The 18,914-nt window shown below is 29.3% G+C and overlaps 1 protein-coding gene across 1 annotated transcript in view; it reads left to right on the top strand.

The window, feature by feature from the left end:
- The first annotated feature begins 1,138 nt into the window (after nucleotides 1–1,138).
- The window catches only part of LOC129981131 (long-chain fatty acid transport protein 4-like), a 44,774-nt gene continuing 26,998 nt past the window's right edge, over nucleotides 1,139–18,914 (top strand). Inside the window, exons 1-3 of the mRNA XM_056091826.1 lie at nucleotides 1,139–1,544; nucleotides 14,935–15,085; nucleotides 16,934–17,171. Of these exons, the coding sequence (XP_055947801.1) occupies nucleotides 1,498–1,544; nucleotides 14,935–15,085; nucleotides 16,934–17,171 (436 nt within the window). The 5' untranslated portion in view covers nucleotides 1,139–1,497. The remainder of the gene's footprint in view (nucleotides 1,545–14,934; nucleotides 15,086–16,933; nucleotides 17,172–18,914) is intronic.

The raw sequence follows: 18,914 nt of genomic DNA, 5'->3' as shown, positions 1-18,914 counted from the left end.
AATTGACATTCTTTTCGAGGCGGCTGGCCTTCAATCACATAGTGGTCAATCTGGTCTTCATATTTCCATACACATATCATCCTATTAAATAAGGAACAGACCACCACTTTTAGAAATTCATGTCAAAATTCTCAATATTTTTTCACAACAAAAGAAAGGCAAACATATTGGACATTGTCTGTGGGGAAAACCACGACAGTGTTCCCCAGCCCCAACCACTGGACTGCTTTCGAAAATTTTAATTTCATACGAAAATCTGTGAACTCTAAATATGTCATCACACCAACTGACTACTCCGATCCTTTGGAAGGTACACGGAAAAACTGGAATGACCGGACCACCACAACCGCCACCTGACTGGAACTATGGTTGAGTCCTAAGGGTGATCACCAGCCCGGTACAACCCTTACTTAAAGAAGTACGTCCCATCATCGATGGGAGGAGCCAGACCCTCCCCCCTCTTTTCATGCACTCACTAGAGTGGCGACAACCAACCACCATCTGGATGCATCTCACCCTCAATTACCCCCCGTGGAGATTTCCAGACGAAGTTAAGAAGAGAAGCTTTTCGTATACCCACAGAAGTGGCGTGAACCAACTACTACCTCGGAAGCTTCTCATCGTCAATTAAGAGGTCTTTGGGAAGTCATCAATGCACATGCTCTGTTCCATCTTCTAGTTACAAGATATATCTCAAAACAGAACTTGGGTTAAACCCTAATTCTCAACAAAGGGAATGATGTCTCCAATTTTATTCATTTATTAATTTCGTTATTTTGAAGCATAGTGTTTTCTATTAATATGAACAGCTCGTCTCTGATGGCGTTTATAAGAAAAACAAATTATTATTCATTTAATTTTCATTCAATACTGAAAATTAATCTATTTTATCGAATAAATTATGTACTGCATGAAAATCATTTTCTTTTCCTAAAACACTTCACTTGTGGACAAACGAAAAGTCTTTAAGTCATTGAGCATTTTTCCGTAGCATCAGCATTTTTCCGTAAACATTCGTATCTCTTTCACGTATATCAATATCACCTAGATAAGAAGAACTAAAATGTCACCTGATCTCTCTATTTTATACTTTCCTGACCTTTGGACTGAATGCCTTCGAAATTCACAAAGTGAAAAACCGGCGTCTGTACCGCCTGCTCGAATCAATATGTACACGCTCTCCATTGTTATTCAAGCCGGTGAGCCCAAACGCATAAGTGACGCCCACATGTGCTGATATTTCAAGTTGATTTTCATTTTCAGTTCAAAAAAGTTTTTTCTCTAGTCAATCAAAAACGCTTTTTTTTTTTTTTTTGAACTTTTGGAAATAAGTTTTGGATTGTACTGTTTTTAAACACAGTTCTGTAATATATTTATTTATTTAATCGTGTTATTTATTTATTATCCACCGTGGCTCCCATAATTTATATACTATGTTTGATACCATGTCTGCTCGTGGCACTGCTACTGGGCTTGATATATGCTCTCTCTATAGAGATGCCAAGCTTAAGAACTCTATATCGAACATTAGGAAGAGACGTAAAGTAAGTAAATGAATATTTGAAATTTCATTTTAATTGAATTTTGTGATTTGAATAGAGACCTAAAACTCCTCTTTTTGCTTGAAATATCTGTGAAACAAACAATTATCATTTTTTACCTACTCAATCTAATTTCATCAATTTACATTCGAAATAACTAATTCATACATATTAAAGCAAATTCATTTGCCGAAATAGTAAAAATATCTTCAGATATTCTTTTTCTACACCCTGATTTAAAAATGTCTCGTCTTAAAAAAATATCAACTGCCGTTCGGATTAATATTTCAACCCTTTAAAGGGCCATTTTTTTCTAGTCATATTATGTTAAAATATTTTTAGGCTTGAAATTAGAATAAGAAAGGTATTCATTTAGATTATTAGATAAATTTAATTTGATTCCTTAATTAATTTGGTAAATTAATAATTAAGTAACAAATAAAGACGCATCATTTTGTTTAACTTAAAGAACTGAAGCATCTAAGTTTCTGTCTTTCTAAAAAAAATTGTCAAAACTTATGCCAACCTACATAATTTCATACAAAGATTGATAAATTTAATGAGAAGCATACTTCCCACGGCCCTAGAAAGGGTTAAAAGACTGGTCATTTCTTATCTATGTACAAATTTTAGTAAAACAGTTGTAGTTTTTTTTTCATAGTTTATTTATTTACATCAAAAATTGTCTTAAAATTGATTATTTATTTATTCAATACATTTATAATTATTTAAACTTGTAATGAATAAAATAATCAATTTGAAAAGAATTTTTTTTTTACATTTGTCATTTGTACTGTCAAACATATTATTAGTATAACAAATGGATAGTATATTATCTTATATAGGAGTAATCAGTAATCTTTTTCATATTAAAAACTTGAATTAATATAATTTATTTTGTTTGTTAAAATTCATTATAGAATTATTTTATAAATAACACAGTAATAAATTAATATTTTTAACACACGTGCATTTTGATTTTAAATTAGCAGGACTATGAAAGGTAGATACAATTAATAATAAGTGGTCCTTTCATTTTATTGTTACAAGCAATTTAAAACTACAGAATAGTTACTACGAATTTATAGAGAGCTTTAAATATCTATACAAAAATTATTTAAAGAAACTCTTGTAAAAAAAAAAAGTCTTTTTTTTTTTTTTTTAAATAATAAATTTTGCAGTTATTCTGTATTTTTCTAAAATAAATTTTTATTGTAACAATTATTTTTAACTTTTCAATTACCTTAATAATTATTTTCTCTTCAAGGAAATTATTCTTGTAATTCGATAAAAATAAATTCTTATGCCTCGAAAGTAAAAGTTATCATCTTAACAATTACCCTTATGCAAAAAACATCTGAAGATTGATTTTTCAAATAACAGAAAGTCTAAGGGAATAGATGATACGTTAATAAATCAAAATTTTATGCATGTGCAACTTAACTTATTGATATTGGAGAGTGAAATATACATGTAACGGATTTTATATTTCATTATTTAATCAATTTTTCTAAAGATATTTGAAATTTACTTTAACGTTATATAAATCCATATATTTAAACATTTTGAGAAGCTTTAATGTGATATACAAACAGTAATTTTTCATTTCTTCGGAAATCATTTATTTTTAATTTCATGCTTGAATGTGAACTTCGTTTTTGTCTTTCTTTTGCAAATAAATATAATTGTTCATATTATAATGCTTTATACTATTATAATTTATGTAAATTGTATGGTGAGTGATGTAAAAGGTTATTTAAAATGTTCTAAAAAGTTATCTAGGGAGCTTAGAGCTTCAAATTTGTTATGTATTTATTTCTCGAGAAGCAGTTTCTTACTCAGTAAGGAAAAGTTTTCAATATTATAATTAAATTTTTATTTAGTTTAAAAATAGCTGAAATTTTGAAGTTTTTTTCTCAATAACTTCAGAATATGTTACCGAAAAAGCTGTTATTTTCCCTTTTTAAAAGTCAGGAAATTAGCAATTTTATTTCGATCCAATTTTTTACTTTAATATGATTATGCAAAAGTCAAGCAGCAGATTTCTGTCATTTATTTTTTTCTATTCGTTTAATTACGGAGTCGGCTTTTAATCAAGAAATTAAAAATATAAATATTTTAATTGAGGAATTAGAAATATTTTTCAAATGTTTGATTTCGATTAATTTAAATTTAATAGACATTTCTCGCATGTTTAGTCATTCTGGTGTAATTTTGAGAATTTGTGAAGTTGTAGATTAGAGAGGCGGCAAAAGATGCAGACGATAAAAATTAGTAACGATATTTAACAAAATGGATAATGACAAAACGTTCTACAAAAAATGTAATGCTTTGCCAGACAAATGCAATCAAGCAAGTGAATCAAGACTAAAATATTACCATGCAACTATGTTTAAGGCCAGAGATTCAGATTTCCTTTATTTTTAAAAAAATAAAAACTTAATTTTCTTGTTGGAATATTTCTATATTCGATTAATATAAGCAGAACTCCCATTTTGACTGTATGATGACAAAACACCATGTGATGACAAAATGTTGTATGATGACAAAACATTGTGTGACGACAAAATGTTATATGATGACAAAATATAGTGTGATTACAAAATGTTACACAAAGAATTTAATGCTTTGCCAGGAGAATACTTGTAAAACTAGATGAATCAAACCTAAAATATTATTATGTTACAATTTTTCAGGTCAGGTATTCGAATTTCTTTCTTTGTTTTTTTAGTAAACACTTTTTTACTCTTGACAATATTACAAGACTAATGATTGCTTTTTTTTTCACTTCAAATGTTCGTTTGACACACAGCAGAATTTCCATTTCGATACTACGATGACAAAATATTATACACAGAATGTAATGCTTTGCAAATCGATTGCAATCAGTTAGAAAATATTATCACACTACAAGACTTTTGATTAGAAATTCGAAACTTTTTCGAATCTTTTCGCGTTTTAATTAAAAATTTATTTTTCTGGTGGCGATATTTCATAATTGATGAGGGTTTACTTCTTCTTTAAATGTCCAATTCTTTCGTTTCGAACTTTTTACACGAGTAAAAAGAAAGAGAGAACGAGTGAGAAAATAACCTAAGTTATATCTGAAGGGTTGAACAAGAGTATTTGCTTAAAAACAACAATACGATTGAACAATGTAATTCTCCTACAAACAATTGCTACTCAAGTTCATCTCAGTCGAAGAAAGAAAATTATATTTTATCGAAATAAAAAAAGCTAAAGAAAAAGGAAAGTTATCTATAGAATCAAACATTTGCTTAAGATAAGATTACAGACTACACGTCTCGTTTTTTTTTTATCTCTTACGATATCAATGGCGTCGTTTAGAGTACGCTGGTAATGTAAGAAGAATTGTCAGTCACACCTCAATTTTTATATTAATAAAAATTGATATTAGTTATTTTAAACGTATCTAGTTATTTTAAATTAACACACTTTTTTGAAAATATCCACCCAAAAAAATAGAGGAACTGCTCTTAAAATTTAGTCAGATAAAAAAAAACAAAAAAAAAACGTGATACTTTTTTGAATCTTAATGTAGTTTTATTCTGTTTGGAATTTTTATTTGGGCTGCTCCATATGTTTGCCATTGAGACAATGAAAGAAAAAAAAAATATGTTTCATACATGCACAGTCAACAATTATTTTCTACCGATGTTCATATTTCATAGAAGAGTCCAAATATTTACATAAAATTTTAATATGATAATATTCTGGTATATTGCAAATATTCTATCATTTTTGTACTATTTAATTAAAAATTCTAAATGTTATGGATAAAAAAATATTGAAATATTTAGGATTTATTTGTTTGATTTAGATAAAAATCTTTATAAAGGGTCTCCAAAAGTGAACGCACGATTTAAATTCGCCACCCTTTGTGCAGTAAAGTGTTGGCAACATTATTGAGATAAACTACTTGACTGTTGATAATTTAGGGTTAATAAAAATGGAGCGTTACTTGATAGAACAGCAAGTTAAAACGCGAATTGAATTAAATAAAAAACACAGTTTTATTCTTTAAATTTTTATAATTATATTTTTTGTATTTTTATTATTATTAGATTGTTTTTTAAGTTGTTATATTTTGGGGGATATGGATTGATTATTCCACTTAAATGATCATAGCTTCAAGAAATGCTACGGTCTTTTAACAAGAATAAGAGTAGATTATTTTATGCAGAAAGAAACAAAAGAAGAAAAATTAACAGAACAAATAGAAGTAGCTCTTTCTAGTTGGGAAATAAAAATTAAATTCTTGCCGGTCAGATTGCATAGTGGTTAGTGATACAATTCCCAGAATATGATTTAGATGGAAGGTAGTTAAAAAAAATATTTTCTGATTTCATATGACTGCAAAACATGAATTCAGTTGAATAATTCTACAGCAAATTGAAAAGTTTATATAAGCGGGAATTGGATCTCTTATTACGGAATTGATGATGGGCAAAAGCACACTATTGAATATTTTGATGGATAAGTTTGAATTCTGTATCAAATCGAATTTCAAAAATAATTTTAAATTAAGAAAACATTATACTGAAATGCTTGATATCATTAAAAAGGTAATTTTTTGAGTCTTAAGATAATGTAAAGATGATTTTTGTAAGATAATGCTGATAAAACATCATTTTATGAGATATAAACAGCAATTTCCATTATGAAGTCATAGCGATTACCCACATGCTGACGGCTATTTCTGCATTCGATTAAACTTTCTGTTTGAAGTCTATTTTTTATTTCTCTTGTATCTTCTATCCTTTGACTGAATAGACTAATGCTGTGAACCTTCTCCATAACGTTTTTAAGAACATTTTCAGTTCCAATTATTAGCTAAGCGAAGCGATGGATTCAGTGGCACAGTAAGAAGATTCAAAGAGACAGTCTAAAATTCATACTATGGTTTGTTTGTATTTGATTGTTGTCATTAGACAGCAAATATAAGAGCGATTTTTGTCCCATGCTCGTTAGCGTTATATATACATATATATATATATATACATACATATATATATATATATATATATATATATATATATATATATATATATATATATATATATATATATATATATATATAGAGAGAGAGAGAGAGAGAGAGAGAGAGAGAGAGGTATAATCGGAGAATATTTCAAATGATTTAGGGAATCTGTGTGTTCAAAATGACAACAACTTTCAAGCCATTTATGATTTTTTTAAACAATTGCACTCTTTACTAACCTAGTTTTTGAGAAAAAGCATCTTGAATTATTCTAGAAAATTCGTATGAAAATATCTGGAGTCTGGAAAATACGTCTCACGTTTTATTTTGCAACAGAATAAAGGTTTAGACAGTTATGTAAATAAATGAAATTTGAGTGCATGTGAACGGTGGCAATAACAAACTCAGGTTATCAGTGTGAATTTCATTTCGTATCTTACGACCAGCATGTCTGTAACTGATTACAAAAGAATGAATGAAGAAGAAAAAAAGGAAACTACGCAATTTTTTCGAATCGCGTAGTTTCACCTAAATAAACAATACTGGAAGCCCATTTTTTGATTTTTCGTTTGTTGCAGAAATTCAAATTGTTGAATATAGTTTCTTTGAAATAACAATATGGTGATGCTTAATATTTGTTTAGCAAACCAAAATTAAAATGACTAAAATTAAGGAAAGATAGATATTTAAATTAGGCTTATTTTCAGTTATTGATATTGAAAAATCTATCTTAAATTTGAAGATAGTTGTAAAGTTTTCTGTTACGTAAAAACATTTCCTCTTGGCAAACTAAGAAGCAATTTTTATATAATAGATAGAAAGGCAGGTCCTTATCTATCTGTTATATAAAATTTTTTTATGTAAACATTGCGTTTTATTCGATTTGTGATTGGTAGATAGTGAGTCAACTGTCTCATGACATTTGAGGTTTATTTTCTGAGTATTGCTTGAAATATTTAATGGAAATTTTTATTGTGTCGTAGTAAGTATTTATATTGCACTTGACAGTGAAATGATGACAAAAAAAAGGTAAAGTAGAGCTTTAATTAACAAGAAATCAGTTTAAAATAATATTATTCGTCTACTACTACTTGTTGCCACCTTTATACACCTTTTGTGGCAATATTAATGAATAACTTTCCAGTTTATTTACCTTTTTCGTCTCTCTGCTAGCAGTAGTTCTGAATACCTAGAAACACATGTAGTAATACTGCATTGTTTTTTGAAATAATAATGGGGAGTCAAGGCATATCAGATGAAGAAAAAATGTGAGGAAATTTTGAGTGAAAATCTGACGATTTAGATTGAAAATTTGACTGTCGAGCAGCTAAATAGGCGGAAAAAATGTGAAAATTTGATTAAATATTTAAATATTGCAGATATAAGCAAAGAAAATTCTCATTGTAGGTATTTGAGTTTTGAATCGAAAGTAGGTCAATCAGAAAATGTATGTTGTTATCATAAAAAGATTAAACTTCCAACATTGAACGAATGACCAGTGGAGTTAAAAACTTGCGAACTGGAATTGACGAACAATGCGTACAGTATCGGACAACATCAGGGTTGGCGAGCGAAAGCGAGAAGAGGAAAAAACCCCTTAGTCATCTAAGTTAATATTTTGGAATTTCTTTTAACCCTTAGACAAAAACTATGACATACTGAAACAATTTTGTATAATGACTAATGACTAAGAAAATCTACGCTTTTATGTAAATTGTCTTAAAATATATTTCAGAAAATAACGTATTATTTTAAAAGATGAAATGAAGCCAAACAAACATGGTCACAATGTCCTTTCCAAGATAAGAATTATAATAAAATAAAATCAAAAGTAACTAATACACAGCTTCTGGAATATTTTAATAATTTTTTTTACATAATGATAATTTTTTGATATTTTTTTTTTTACATAATGATAATTTTTTGATATTTTTTTTTTTACATAATGTTGCCAATAACTCTTGCTACTCCTTTATTTTCAATTCAAATTCGAGACTTCCACGTTTTCGACCTCCCACTAATCGAAAAATAAATTTTTTTGCATTATGTCTGTCAGTCTGAAACAAAGATAACTCAAAAAAAGGTTTGAGTTAGACTGATAAAATTTTCCGAAGAATCTTTAGACTAAATTTATGGTTTTCCATCAAATTTTGAAGGAAGTCCATTAAGAGGAGATATGTTTGTTAATATAAGTTAATATGATAATATTAATATAAGTTATATAAGAATATAAGTTAATATGATAATGAAATAGATAAATAAAATTTGGTATTCAAATTTAATATCTAAAATATAGTTGTCTTTAAAATTTGGAACCAAATCCGTCTAGGGTTTCACTTTCTGTCGAACTGTGCTTTCACAAGACTCAAAAACACGATAGTTTAAACATATGAAATTTAGTATTGTTACGAAATTTCCGGGTTCGTTTGGATAGTGGAAGTGATATGGTGTGGAGAACGCTCAATCAGCAGGCGGCAGTAGAAAAGAAACAACGACGTTTATTTACACGAAGACACACAGGACAGCACAAAGACGACAACAACTATATACAGCCCAGAGAGGACAATTATCTTCAGCCGAGACGTGCACGCAACAAGAATCTACTGCAGACAGTAGCGCACAGCTTAGTTCAGCTCTAGCTTGACTCCGTCGCTGCTCCGCTAATCTCTGGAAGACTCGGTCTTTACCGTCGATTCCGACCACTACAGGCAGCTGTAGACTGCCTCCTTTTATACGTCTCAGGAGGCGGGGCTAGAAGCCTCTCAACCAATCGGGGACGTTCGAGGCGTATCTCGGTTCCCAATGGACGGATCGGGACAATTCTCGATGTTTCGGGTATAATCTATTTTGGCGCCAAAGCCGCCAAATTCGTCGCCAAGTTGCCAAATGATCGCCAAGTTTATCGCCAAGCTCTGGAACCTCCGACGCGACACCCGCACTCCGTCCAATACAGATGACTGTAAAACAGTCTTTCTGATGATGGAACCAACTATGCTGGGAAGCAACATCACAGATTCGTAACAGTATGTTGGTTTATGACTGCTACTGCAGTCTAGAGGCAAATTTTTCTTTTAATCAGTTGGGAACAACATATTTAAGACTCAAATACGATTTTACTTATTCTTAAGTGTGAGAGGTTATTCACCAAAAAAAATCACACAGTAGATTCATCAAAAATGCTAAAATCACTAATGTTAAAGAATATTAAATAGTGATTTTAGCATTTTTTTTACATAATGTTGCCAATAACTCTTGCTACTCCTTTATTTTCAATTCAAATTCGAGACTTCCACGTTTTCGACCTCCCACTAATCGAAAAATAAATTTTTTTGCATTATGTCTGTCAGTCTGAAACAAAGATAACTCAAAAAAAGGTTTGAGTTAGACTGATAAAATTTTCCGAAGAATCTTTAGACTAAATTTATGGTTTTCCATCAAATTTTGAAGGAAGTCCATTAAGAGGAGATATGTTTGTTAATATAAGTTAATATGATAATATTAATATAAGTTATATAAGAATATAAGTTAATATGATAATGAAATAGATAAATAAAATTTGGTATTCAAATTTAATATCTAAAATATAGTTGTCTTTAAAATTTGGAACCAAATCCGTCTAGGGTTTCACTTTCTGTCGAACTGTGCTTTCACAAGACTCAAAAACACGATAGTTTAAACATATGAAATTTAGTATTGTTACGAAATTTCCGGGTTCGTTTGGATAGTGGAAGTGATATGGTGTGGAGAACGCTCAATCAGCAGGCGGCAGTAGAAAAGAAACAACGACGTTTATTTACACGAAGACACACAGGACAGCACAAAGACGACAACAACTATATACAGCCCAGAGAGGACAATTATCTTCAGCCGAGACGTGCACGCAACAAGAATCTACTGCAGACAGTAGCGCACAGCTTAGTTCAGCTCTAGCTTGACTCCGTCGCTGCTCCGCTAATCTCTGGAAGACTCGGTCTTTACCGTCGATTCCGACCACTACAGGCAGCTGTAGACTGCCTCCTTTTATACGTCTCAGGAGGCGGGGCTAGAAGCCTCTCAACCAATCGGGGACGTTCGAGGCGTATCTCGGTTCCCAATGGACGGATCGGGACAATTCTCGATGTTTCGGGTATAATCTATTTTGGCGCCAAAGCCGCCAAATTCGTCGCCAAGTTGCCAAATGATCGCCAAGTTTATCGCCAAGCTCTGGAACCTCCGACGCGACACCCGCACTCCGTCCAATACAGATGACTGTAAAACAGTCTTTCTGATGATGGAACCAACTATGCTGGGAAGCAACATCACAGATTCGTAACAGTATGTTGGTTTATGACTGCTACTGCAGTCTAGAGGCAAATTTTTCTTTTAATCAGTTGGGAACAACATATTTAAGACTCAAATACGATTTTACTTATTCTTAAGTGTGAGAGGTTATTCACCAAAAAAAATCACACAGTAGATTCATCAAAAATGCTAAAATCACTAATGTTAAAGAATATTAAATAGTGATTTTAGCATTTTTTTTACATAATGTTGCCAATAACTCTTGCTACTCCTTTATTTTCAATTCAAATTCGAGACTTCCACGTTTTCGACCTCCCACTAATCGAAAAATAAATTTTTTTGCATTATGTCTGTCAGTCTGAAACAAAGATAACTCAAAAAAAGGTTTGAGTTAGACTGATAAAATTTTCCGAAGAATCTTTAGACTAAATTTATGGTTTTCCATCAAATTTTGAAGGAAGTCCATTAAGAGGAGATATGTTTGTTAATATAAGTTAATATGATAATATTAATATAAGTTATATAAGAATATAAGTTAATATGATAATGAAATAGATAAATAAAATTTGGTATTCAAATTTAATATCTAAAATATAGTTGTCTTTAAAATTTGGAACCAAATCCGTCTAGGGTTTCACTTTCTGTCGAACTGTGCTTTCACAAGACTCAAAAACACGATAGTTTAAACATATGAAATTTAGTATTGTTACGAAATTTCCGGGTTCGTTTGGATAGTGGAAGTGATATGGTGTGGAGAACGCTCAATCAGCAGGCGGCAGTAGAAAAGAAACAACGACGTTTATTTACACGAAGACACACAGGACAGCACAAAGACGACAACAACTATATACAGCCCAGAGAGGACAATTATCTTCAGCCGAGACGTGCACGCAACAAGAATCTACTGCAGACAGTAGCGCACAGCTTAGTTCAGCTCTAGCTTGACTCCGTCGCTGCTCCGCTAATCTCTGGAAGACTCGGTCTTTACCGTCGATTCCGACCACTACAGGCAGCTGTAGACTGCCTCCTTTTATACGTCTCAGGAGGCGGGGCTAGAAGCCTCTCAACCAATCGGGGACGTTCGAGGCGTATCTCGGTTCCCAATGGACGGATCGGGACAATTCTCGATGTTTCGGGTATAATCTATTTTGGCGCCAAAGCCGCCAAATTCGTCGCCAAGTTGCCAAATGATCGCCAAGTTTATCGCCAAGCTCTGGAACCTCCGACGCGACACCCGCACTCCGTCCAATACAGATGACTGTAAAACAGTCTTTCTGATGATGGAACCAACTATGCTGGGAAGCAACATCACAGATTCGTAACAGTATGTTGGTTTATGACTGCTACTGCAGTCTAGAGGCAAATTTTTCTTTTAATCAGTTGGGAACAACATATTTAAGACTCAAATACGATTTTACTTATTCTTAAGTGTGAGAGGTTATTCACCAAAAAAAATCACACAGTAGATTCATCAAAAATGCTAAAATCACTAATGTTAAAGAATATTAAATTGAAATTAAGAAATTTATAGATAATTCGCTGTTAGGAAAAAGTCAGACTTTCTACCTTTCCCTTCATTTTTCGATGTTTATATTTTATTTTTTTAAATATTTTGGGAACATTATTTTTATTATAAACAAATCATAATCGCATAGAAAAAGATATTAAACAATATTGTGTTAAGCTATACACGTTAAGCCTAAGCTATTTATTCCATATTAAAATAAAAGAAAACCTTATCTTTTCCAGACACAAATTTTATTCGACCACAATTTGTTTCACTCATTTTAATATAGTTTTTATAATCATTTTATATAAAATTTGTAACAATATTTTTTAATGTTAAATAACAAGAATATATAAAGAGACTTATTGACAAACATAACTGGTAAGAGTTCTGGAAGAATACTAGAAGTTTAAAAGCAAAAATTAACAACTTAAATCTGAAAAAAGTATTGATTTAGTTTATTTTCATTCTTTTTAATAGTAAAAAATTTAGCTATTTAATTAATTTTTTCAAAATGTTTATTAAAAGCCTTTTAACATTTCAGTACTTGCGAACAAATGTGAATTATAAATATATAAAAATATTCATAGCTTAATTAAGAAAATTAGCCATTCGATGGCTTTTAAAAATCGTTTACTTTAATTAATATTCTTATTTAATAAAAATCATTTCAGATTATAAAAGACTTTTGCATATTGCTATATTTTACATAACATAGTTTCTAAATTAAAAATATTAGACATGAAATCAATTTAATTGTGACCAACACTGGGTTACCAGCTAGAAAAACATAATTTTTCACATCAGCCGGAATATTTCTCTAAATAAATTATACCCGTATATAGCGATTGAAAAATTTTCTGCTGGTTACTATTAGAGTGGTTATCCAGTGTATAAAAAGTACAATATATTTATTTCTTTTTCCCTTTTTTACAGAGCATTATATTTATATTTTAAGACTATCTTTGATCCAAAAGCACTAATGATTTCCCGCTGCAATAAGATATTTTCCCCTTTTAAAAATGCTTATTTTTATTTAAATTTATCTCCCGGAAATCTCTTAAGGCATCATTTTACTATCAAAGATCAGATAATTTCACAACTAAATTCCTTAACTGGAAACTGAATTGAAGATAATGAAGATTATTTCCTTGATTTCAATGAAATTGCAGTTTATTTGAAATTGGGAATCTTAATTTCTGCAACTTGACGTATTAAAGTTTGCTTATGGTGAGTTTCTTTGCTGCAAATTTTAGCACATTTCTTTTTTCCTATTTCGATTTTTTTTCTTTTTTTTTATTCTATCGGTACTTTAAGATTCTATCTTACATCCAAAAATGACACGAGTAAGAGAGCCTTCATTGACAATTTGCCATTCAATGAGATATTCATTGCCCCCCCCCCCCTAGCTCACGTATTTTTATTTAAACTTGCTTATAAGAAATTTTTTAAGAGATTATTTGATTAATAAAGATTAGATAATTCACAATCAAAATCTTTAACTCAAAATAGACATAAAGATAATAAAGACCATTTTCGAGTTCTTAAGATTAAAAAGATGATTGTTGGAAATTGAGAATTTTCATTTTTTGCACTTGATATATTAAGATTTATTCATGTGCAATTTTCGTACAGATCATCTTCATTATCTTCGTTTCCGTTTGCGGTCTTTAAGATTTTAATTGTGAAGTTAGTAATCTATTGTAATCAAATAATCTCTTTAACTATTTCTGAAAAGCAAATTTAAGGGACAGTGGACTAAGCAAAATTGGACGAAAAAGTGCGATTTTACTCATATCGTTTCATTACCAAAACATATGTTTATACTTAACTAAAATAGTGTTATAAAGTGTATCGTTCAATAAAATAAATATTTGAAGGGTTAAGAGGAAAAAAAGTACATCTTAATGACGTTTCTCAAAATGATATTGTAATTAGATTTAAATATCTTTTTAATGTTGCAGGTGTCTTAATTTTTTGAAGAAATTAAATGAAATGGTAATAAAGATTTCGGTCAAACATTAAAAGAAAATGGGATATGCATTTTATTTTTTGAGTTTTTTTTAGCTAGTTAAAAGTTAATTTTTAGCTCAGAAAAATATAAAATTCCTATAGAAATTCTTAAAAATACTTCTAAAAATTTAGCATTTAATTGGAATTACAAAGTCATAAGTAGTTTTGTTCGAAATCAATTTACACTTTATAATAAAAAAAAATAACAGAAAAAAATTAAAAATTAAGTCGCCTGGAATATTTCGAAATTTTTAAAACTTATATACCTTTTAAATTTTTTAAAAATATAATCTATTTTGTTTTAAAATGTTTTTTTAAAGAATGTTGACGTATTTATATTTTAGTACATGTATAAAAAATTTCATAAACCTAACTGAATAATTCCCAAAGGTGTCTAATATTCTGTCCCATTATCCCCTTAAACAAAAATGTTTATTTAGAGAGGGAAAAATATCTAATTGCATCGAAAAAATTATCAATCAATATTGGATATTGTTTATCTTAATTTCTGTTTTTGTTATATAAAAAATTATTTATATAGAATTTTTCGTACAACTTATTTTAATATATATCATTTTTCTGTTTTACAGAGCCTCTTATCTGTTTTTTAAGACTCACTCTTACGTCAAAAAATGTCATCGATATGATAGAACATTAATCGACAATTTCCGATCAACTGCTCAAAAAAACAGACATAGGACATGTTTCATTTTTCAGGACGAGAAATGGACTTACCAAATGGTAACGTTTATTTTATAAAGTCACAATACATGTTGTGATGTAAAAATAAAGAGTAATTTAAAGCAACTATATTTCTTGGCAAATGCGTTCCCATTAAAAAGTTTTGTTAATCTTATATTTGAAAAAAAATTCTTATCTGAATGCATAATACACCATAATACCTATTCATCTTTCTCGTAATGTATTTATACATGTTTTCTTATTTACAATGTTAAATATAACTTGAAAAAATTATAATTACAGTTTATGTAACAAATTTAATAGAATTAAAACAATATTTTTAATAACAGCAAATATTTGAAGCAAATATTCGCCATCTAGCTAGCAAACGATTTTAATATTTTCTACAGTCAGTTATACATGTAATATTAAAAAGTTATCAGTGCAGCAAAAACTATAAAGTAATTAAACATAGTATCAAAATAGCAAGAAAAATAATTGTTTCTAAAGAACACTTTGTTTAAACTATGATATAATTTATCAAAATACTGTAAACGTTGTCCAGAAAAGGTATATGGCATTTTATATTATTATGTAAACATAATTTCAGTTAACATTTTGTATACATCAGTAGACATTTAAGAAATATAAAGTTACTTCGTTCAAATTTGACATATATTTTGGTGTAGATGATTCTTTTAAATTTATCACTGAAAATGATAGAAATGAGAAGTGTGTTGCGAACAGTTAGCTAGAAAGGCTAGCAAGGAAAACATTAATCAAATTTAGTTACTATAACTATAATTACCGTTTGATCATAGGTGATTGGATCGACTAGGTGGGAAGTGTTTGTACTTGTTTTGTCCTATTTTTGTTAAGCATAAAAATATGAAGCGATCGTAAGAATAACGTTCTTAAATTTAAAAGGTTCTCTATTTTAATCTGAATGAGTTCTGATGTATGGTTTTTAATAAAGTAAAATGAAAACACAAAATTGAATAATTCTGAAAATATTCGGAAATAAATATCAAGATCCACGAAAATTTCTGAACCATTAAGCAGGTGCTTACATTGTCTATCTCATGATCGGATCCTGTTGTTTTTGTCTATCTGACTGAATCACCAAATATTGTAGCAAACTATTTACAGGTGTAATGCAAACTGTGACTTTGTTTTTAAGTTAAATTACCATGAAATTATAACTACATTTATTTATAATAATGATGAGATTGTTCGAAGATGGAATTGCTAATTTATATCGTGATTTTTCTTTATCAAAATGATACCAAATGAATCTCCAAACTCTCCTGGAAATTGGAATGAAATGCAAGCTGTGTTCCCCAAGATACAATGAAAAAAAAAGGGGGGGGGGTTAACTTATATTACTGTAAAAATTATTCTTTCGATGAAAATTGTATTTTAATCCTAAATAATGTAAGGTCGAATGGAGCTGTGTTAGAAATTATGCTATAAGTAATCGGAATTCAGCTGATAATTTTTAAATCGAGATTAAATTATGTAAAGTATCTTGGAAAGCAAATACTTGATTGAAGTTAAATCAAATCAAATTATTTTTACTCAGAGATGTTTTATAATCACTGTCAAAGTATAGTTAAATTCATAACTTATAGTTAAATTCATAACTGTAAGATGATAATCTGCAATTCATCTATCTTACGAATTGTCTTGACTATTTTAGATTTACAACTATAGGGGTAAAAGAAAAATATCGGCACAGTTTCTGAGTAATTATAATCAGGTTGTAACATATAAAAATAATTATTTTCATAATTAAAAATTAATATCATTTATTTCATCTGTAAAGTCAGATTTTAAAATGTTTATTTTTTTAGTTTAAAATTTCTAGTGATATTTCTGTAATTGTAATATTAACACCTATTATTGCAGGTAGACGAATTCAGCAATAAAGTCGCCAATTGTTTCATTTCACTTGGGTACTCCAAAGGTGACGAAGTTGCATTACTGTTGGATAATTGTCCGGAATATCCCTGCATTTGGCTAGGATTGGCCAAAATTGGCGTCGTTACAGCGCTGATTAACACAAATTTAAAAAGAGATTCATTGGGACATTCGGTTAGTTGCATTGACTCTAAGGCTATCATATTTGGGCGCAACTATTCTGAAAGTATGAACTAAATTTCATTCATTTTATTATGTATTGAATTTAAATCAATTACCCAAATCGTGTATTTTATTTCTCAGTATTTATAACAAATAAAATGCATTTTCAAAAAATGTAGCAATGCAATTCATACAGAAATTGCAAGATTTCTGCATGCTTAACATGTCGATCAGCTAAATAGTGCAAGAATACAATGTAGCGTTTAATAGAATATATATATTGATAATTATTACATTGCAAATAAATGCTCATAAAATATAAACGCTGAGCAATTAAAAAAAGTAAATATTAGATAATAATTTTATCATTAGCAGAATTTCTGTCTTAAAGATCTGGATACATTTCCATTGCTTTGTTTCTCAGCTGAGACTCGAGAACGTGACGCTGTCTATCATTACCTATTCACTTGCACTTGTCCTTGATGTGGAGCGCCTACATTTGCCTTAGTCTTTAATATATGCAGGTTAGAAAAAACACAACAATAAAAAAAGTTTAGACATAACGCAGAAAAGTGTTTAAAGTTTTATTTCTGTAAGTAATAAATACTCTATTTGATTTTCCAAAGGAATATAATAAGAAAACCTGTAATATTTTTGTGATTCAAGACGATATTTTGATCATTTAACCAATCATTAGCCATAAATGTTACATATAAAGGAGTATGAAGTGGGGATTCATTCTATGTGATTTCTTTTGGCTAAAAAACAACATCTGTGAGATCTTTAATTTCATCATTATGTGAAGCATTCTTTAGTTTATTAATTGCAATGGAAGAGTGAATCCAATGAATTTGAAACACACGAAAAAATAATAATTTCAGAAAATTCAAATAATACACGCAACGAATGCATGTTTACTTCATTTTGTTTCCTAAAAACGAAGAGCCTATCTACTTAAATGGTAACTCCTTAATTTGATAAAAATAAATGAAAAAAACCAATATGTTTTTCAAAAATTTAAATAAAATTCAATAGAATAAAAGGATTTCTTAAAATTGAAGCTCTAATGTATCTGCCATGCTGTTGCCAACTGGATAGTGAGTACCGAAAATGCTATTAAATTAAATTACAGCATGTACATATCAATATAATTGTTAATGAAAAAATAAATTACTTGATATTTTTTTTGTACGACTGAAAATGCCATAGTTTATTCTGAAGTATTGAATTACAATCTAACACTTGAAAAGTATGGCGCTTAAGTTTACATTTATTACTGCTCATATTTTTTCGCCCTTCTTAAATTAAATGTCAGCGAGTGGCAACAAATTATTTCTTAGCATTAGATTATCTGAATATGGAGGATTAAAATCGTCTGCATAGTTCTTGCAAATAATCTACCTGAATCTGACCTTTTAGTCCTTTCTTGGAAAAATGCTTCTATAACTTATAAAGTGGGATATATATATATCCAGGTCAAAAGATTTGCATTATTACCTTTTTAGCAAATCATTTCTTTATTTACATATATTTTTTAAAATTATAAATGGATTTAGCAAAACGATAATTGAATTGAAAATTTATCGTTAGAGATAAATGTAAAACTATTTTTTCAATATTTTCGATAAACATTCTAAAATATTAGATTGAAAAACAATCTTTAGCATGAAATGAAATATTATTTTTGTCGATATTTTTAATAAATATTCCAAAATTTTAAATTTAAGTCTGTTTTTTTATACTATTGTCATTTTTAAATTTATTTTTTATATTTTAAAACTATATTAAGTCTTTCTGATACTAAGCA

The sequence above is a fragment of the Argiope bruennichi genome, chromosome 8, assembly GCF_947563725.1.
Source record: "Argiope bruennichi chromosome 8, qqArgBrue1.1, whole genome shotgun sequence".
NCBI lineage: Eukaryota > Metazoa > Arthropoda > Arachnida > Araneae > Araneidae > Argiope > Argiope bruennichi.
Note: the sequence above shows the minus strand (reverse complement) of the source record. Positions and strands in the feature narration are given on the sequence as shown.